Consider the following 5,346-nt stretch of genomic DNA (forward strand, 5'->3'; position numbering starts at 1 on the left):
TCGTTTTATTATTTAAAAAAATTATATTATTATAATTTTTTTAATAAAAATTAATTTAAGTATATTTTATATATATATATATTATAATATATAATTAATTTTAATTAAAATTGGTTTAAAGTTATAATTTTTTTATATATAATAATTTTTTTAATTTTATAATAAAAGAATTAAATTTATTTAAAAAATATTTTTTTTTTTTAAAAATCACATATGAAAATTCATAGTTCGTTGTTTTGATGATGAATTACATTGGATGTACTACACTAAATGGTAAAAATCACATCTGAAAATTTTTCTATGTAGTGTGATTCATAGTTCGTTATTTTCATGATGAACCACACTTTATGCTTCTTTTGATGATGAACCATACTAGATGGTTCGAGACCACACTGAATGATTCAAAATGCTGCTAAAATGGTAACATGACTTCTACTTTTACCTACCTATTATCTGTTAGTCAAACCAATGAAATTGGTTTAATGTATTAATACAACTTATCCAGCCATACGATGCTCGTCCAACCAATGAAATTGGTTTAATGTATTAATACAACTTATCCAGCCATACGATGCTCGTCAGAAGGGCGGTTACCGCTTTTTAATGATGTCCCTCTGAATTTAATTTCCCGGTGGACTGATTTACCTCTGCATTCAATTTTTCTGGGTGACATGACTGCCCAGGCTTAGCGGTGGTATGAACCTAGAATCCTCCATTACACTTCAGCTGGCCCTCCTGGCCTCGATATTCGTCCCTCATCTACGGTTACCATTTTTTCTTACCATCGGAAGGAGGAGGGTGATTGAGTTCATCGATGCCTTCGCTGTAGCCTATCTCTTTGACCTACTCTATTCCGGGTTATTGCTTCTCCTTCGCAGGTGAGGGTGGTAGCTGTTGGTCTGTCTATTTTTCCTCTGGCATATTTGTTAGTTGGTTTTCCTTATAGATTGATGCCTTTTTTTTTGTTGGGCCCGTCTTCTGCAGGTTTACCTCTTTCTGCTCGGTGCACAGCTATGTGGAGGCATCCTTAACCCCGAATTCCATTTCAGGTAAGGGTTTCCAACTTAAGCGTAGGGTTTATGATTCTTCTTCAGTTTACAACTCTTGGTTATGTGTTGAATATAACCTTGTGGTTCTTTTATTCATGCGAGGCAGGAGGATTTGTCACAAAGATGGGCAAAGGTTGGAGTTCAGGTTTCCAATATGGCATGCACATCCGGAAGAAAAATATCAAGCCTCGTCACCGGGTACTGTGCTTTAGCCGAAAGGCGTTCCACCTGTTTTTGGTAGCTTCTGTAGGGTTGCATAGTAACCTATAACTCATTTAAGACAGTTCTTTGTCTCCAAAGCGTTTAATGTAATTATTCCGAGTCTTTTTACAAACTGGGTTTATACCCTAAACCCTCGATGGCTTGGCTCGGCCTAAGCTAGTTACTATGCATAAGGTAAACCCTTTGGGTTGTAGTGCGAGTCCAGGTTTTTCTTGTTTGTTCTATCATCCTTTCACCGGACTGTGGTTGAGAAGAGACATGTTTCAGTGTCAAATCTAAATGTATATGTATTACATAATGTTTCATACATGTTCTCGTCTTGTTCAAATTGATCTCTTTTGACTCAAGCTTGTTCCAGATTCCTGAGTAATGTTATGGTTAATAAATTTAAACCCTAATTGTTTTGATTGAGTTTTTCCCGAATTTGTTTGTCTTCTGTGGTTAAGAAATTAAATGGCTAGATGCTAGTATAAATATCCGAATGCAAGTAATTTTTTTCTCAGCTGAATAGTAATGGATTTTTACCGGTTCTTAATGGCATGTAACCCTTTAATGATTGTTTTCTTGTATTTTAGACTTTCCATCAGTTTCTAACTCTTCTCTCGTTGGAAACTGTATTTAAATTTCATATTTGCTTGTTAGAAAATGCCAAGTGTATTTCATATTAATCCCGTTGTGTTAACGATACTTTTCGATATTCTGGTTAGGCATTTCTTATCTGTATCGAAAACCCTGTTTCTAGATATACTGTCTTACTGCGGAACTGTTAGTCGAGGGAATTCTATTCTTTTCCTATGAGAGGAATACGAGGGTTATTGTAGCTTTCTATCCGAAACCAAGCATTAAAGGCTAGTAGGTGATAATTTTTTCTTTATACTATGCTCATGAAATTTGAATCTAATTTTTGTTGCATTTATGAAAAAACTGAGCATTCACTAGTCATAGTGTGAATTCACTACCAATCTTTGTATGCATACTATTACAATAATGATTATGGTGCATTTAAAGCACATGGCTAAAGTTACAATGCAGTGCTTTTAAATAATGAATGTATGTATGCATATATGTGATAACAAAAGGATGTAGAAGATAGGGGTTATCCTTGAAGAATACAACATAATGTTTTAAAAGGCATTGAAAGAACCACTTTAGATGTTAAAGATAGACAATGATTGTAATGGCTAAATGATGATTGAGTCTTGTCGTGGATTTGGATTGAATTTAAGATGGTTGGTAACATTGATTATTTTTTCATAGATACTATTTAACTTGTATGTATGAATCAGTTTTGATTGAAGATTCTTACAAGTTTTAAACAAAGTGGCTGTGGTAGTTTACTTCATGATAATACACTATGGGAATTTGGGATATTTTGATTGTTACCATAATTTTTATCGACACTTACATATTAGCAATAATTAGTGTCTTATATGAATAAAGTTTTGCATAGCCTTTTATGCATAACAATATTGTATGCAAGAAACTACCATGATTGCGAAAGTGGATACTTGTTAGCAATGCATACTTATGACTACAAGTTCTTGAAGGTCACAAAGCTTGGATCATGATAAACTAGTGTCGTTTAAGTCACTGATTGAATGGTTCTCCTAAATGATAAAACTAGCAGTAATGAGATGGTGCTAATTACCTTGTTTGTTTAAACTTCACAACTCAACAAATTGATGATTCGGCGGTGATGTTAGCTAGTATGCATTAATAATTGTTGATTAGATGCATGCATAAATGAAATGACATGTCGCATGAGTTAGAAAATATGGGAGTGTTAATGATTAAAGTATTAGTCCTTTAATTGTTGTTTTTGAAAAAAAAACTTTATGGAAACTTTAGGAAGGATCCCCTTTTAGGTTGCTTAGATTTTTATATCATGATTAAAAGTTCAAGTTTCAGTGAAAGATGAACACTGAGGATGGTTTTCTTTTTAAGGTGGGGAATATGTAATATTCATACCATAACTCCCATAAAACTTGTATATTTACAAGTGAAAATATTATTAATTAATATTTAATATCCTTGGAATCACAAATTCACTTTTAATAATTATTTAAGAGTATACCCCCCCCCCCCAACACACACACACATACGTAAGTGGACATAGTCAGATTTAGGTGATGCCAATAAACAATTGGAATTGGAGGGTAACTAAATCAATGAGGTTCTTTCCTATCAATTCTTTGATGTTAATACGATATATGCCACATGAGAAAAGGAAAATACCCGAGAATGCAAAAATGGTACACGGTTATTATAAAATTAGGATTAATATTTACTTTATTGTTCCGATGTCTTCTTGGAAAGAATTGGAATGCCTTAACCAAAAATTAGTTAATGGAACAACTTGCAACTACCATTGTTAGTTCTAAGAAAATGAGTGGGGAGGAAGGATTAAATTAAGAAGATTCAATGGATTTCTTCCCTTCTAGTGGTCTGGAAAAATAATTTCAAAGATAATTGTTGCGCTTGAAATTTCTATACTTGCAAGAATTCAAATCATTATATAAGATCAATAGTGGGACCTAGTTTTTCTTCTTTATCTGGATTGTAGAATGTCACAATTGAAGTTCAACCTTACTATAACAACCCCGGTGAAAATTCCATGTAATAAAGTTAATAAAGGTAAAATAATCACCATGGTCTGGGAAACGTATTCCAAGATGAATGTTGGGAAAAACCACAGTGATGGGGATCACTTGTGATTAATTAATGGCTATGGAAATCGGTAAAGGAAACGACAAAGGCTTTGGAGAAGCACGATACATTAATTGGAAATTTTTTTTATTAAAATAATGGAAAATAGGAGAGAATGAAGGTGAAAGGTCATAGGTTACATGTGAGAAGGAAACTGAAGGAAAATAATGGAAAATTGAAGAAAATAGAGGCCTCATTAGTAAAAATGCTTATGAGTATTAGTTGACAGACTTTTGTGAGTACATTTTTGGAGCTCTCTCTCTATTCTCTCTCTCTAATACTCTTGGACCCTTAGAGTTTTTTTGGAGCACTCTTGGAGGAGTGTGGCATACTTGGATATTTGGAGAAAGAAGGCAAATGAAGAGAAGGAAAGCATAATAGGACATCAGGATCAGTAGCTACAATAGGCTTTTCTTGTAATGTACTAGGTTGTGTGTATGATTTCCTTACTAGTTTTGGCATGTATGGCATATGCATGTGGTTTCTTGGTTATGATCTGTCATTGGCATGGAGGAACTCCTAGATTGAAAGTGCATTTCTTAACCTTTCTATTTCCCGGATAACCATGGTGTTGTGGGTTTCTTTCCTTTTTTTTCTCATTGATTCTCATGTTTCTTTGGTCGTGGGTTGAGTTACTAGTTCTTGGAAGCCTTGGTTGGAGAAACGCTCTGGAAGCCCTGTAATAACTTGGGTTGAGTTACTATTCCTAGAAGCCTTGATTGGCCAAACAATATGGAAGCCCTTGGTGGGTTGAGTTACTAGTCCTAGAATCCATGGTTGGACAAACGCTCTGGAAGCCTGACGACATCCATGGGTTGAGTTACTAGTCCTGGAAGCCCTCGTTGGAACAAACAATATGGAGCCTTAGATAGATTGGGTAGAGAATAATTTGGTGATGGTAAGTGATGTGAGACCATGAGGTGGATTCAATGGTTGAGGGTTGAGGTGGTTTGGCCTCTAGAAGCCCTGGCTTGGTTTTGTTGGATGTGTTCAATGAGATCCCACATTTGTGCTTGGAATATTGCACAGGGGTGACTAGCTGAAAGAGAGATTTGTTTTAGCCTAGCCTATGGTCGAGTGGTTTGTAGAAGTCCCATATTTGGTTTCATTTTGCATTGTTAATAAGAGCTTGTTTCCTCTTGTATTTAATGGGTAAATATACTTGTTTATATGCAGTTTTTATGGTTGTTATATCATTTCTACTTTTGTTGATTATTTGTTGGTTATGAGCATGGTTTATGACAGTGATGATTTATGGCTCTCATCATGTTTTGATTTGTAAATGAGTGAACAATAAATATATAACCTAACAGGTGATAATGTGCTAATGTAATAAGGCATCAATGTTTCTTAGAGATTCTCAGATAAG

At 34.5% G+C, this 5,346-nt stretch overlaps 1 protein-coding gene across 2 annotated transcripts; it reads left to right on the forward strand.

The window, feature by feature from the left end:
- Positions 1-596: 596 nt before the first annotated feature.
- LOC149253415 (uncharacterized) lies at positions 597-1,576 on the forward strand. 2 transcript variants are annotated; one of them, XM_089456832.1, is made up of 3 exons: positions 597-878; positions 985-1,049; positions 1,152-1,576. In XM_089456832.1, the coding sequence occupies exons 1-3, from the start codon at positions 697-699 to the stop codon at positions 1,259-1,261; spliced, it is 357 nt and encodes a 118-aa protein (XP_089312958.1). In that variant the 5' UTR covers positions 597-696; the 3' UTR covers positions 1,262-1,576. The 2 variants fall into 2 exon arrangements, with proteins under 2 accessions (XP_089312958.1, XP_089312957.1); XM_089456831.1 differs by having other exon boundaries at positions 617-878; positions 1,156-1,576.
- The last annotated feature ends 3,770 nt before the right edge of the window (positions 1,577-5,346 follow it).

This window comes from Pinus tabuliformis, chromosome 7 (genome assembly GCF_031772625.1).
Source record: "Pinus tabuliformis cultivar Carrire ecotype Pingquan chromosome 7, CPIR1, whole genome shotgun sequence".
Taxonomy (NCBI): Eukaryota; Viridiplantae; Streptophyta; class Pinopsida; order Pinales; family Pinaceae; genus Pinus; species Pinus tabuliformis.

What these genes read in the sequence shown, in the direction of transcription:
- LOC149253415 (XM_089456831.1), top strand. Translation starts at nt 697, where the DNA reads ATGAACCTAGAATCCTCCATTACACTTCAGCTGGCCCTCCTGGCCTCG. An exon ending in TTATTGCTTCTCCTTCGCAG is followed by an intron (nt 879 to 984) that starts GTGAGGGTGGTA and finishes CGTCTTCTGCAG; the next exon opens with GTTTACCTCTTTCTGCTCGG. An exon ending in AACCCCGAATTCCATTTCAG is followed by an intron (nt 1,050 to 1,155) that starts GTAAGGGTTTCC and finishes CATGCGAGGCAG; the next exon opens with GAGGATTTGTCACAAAGATG.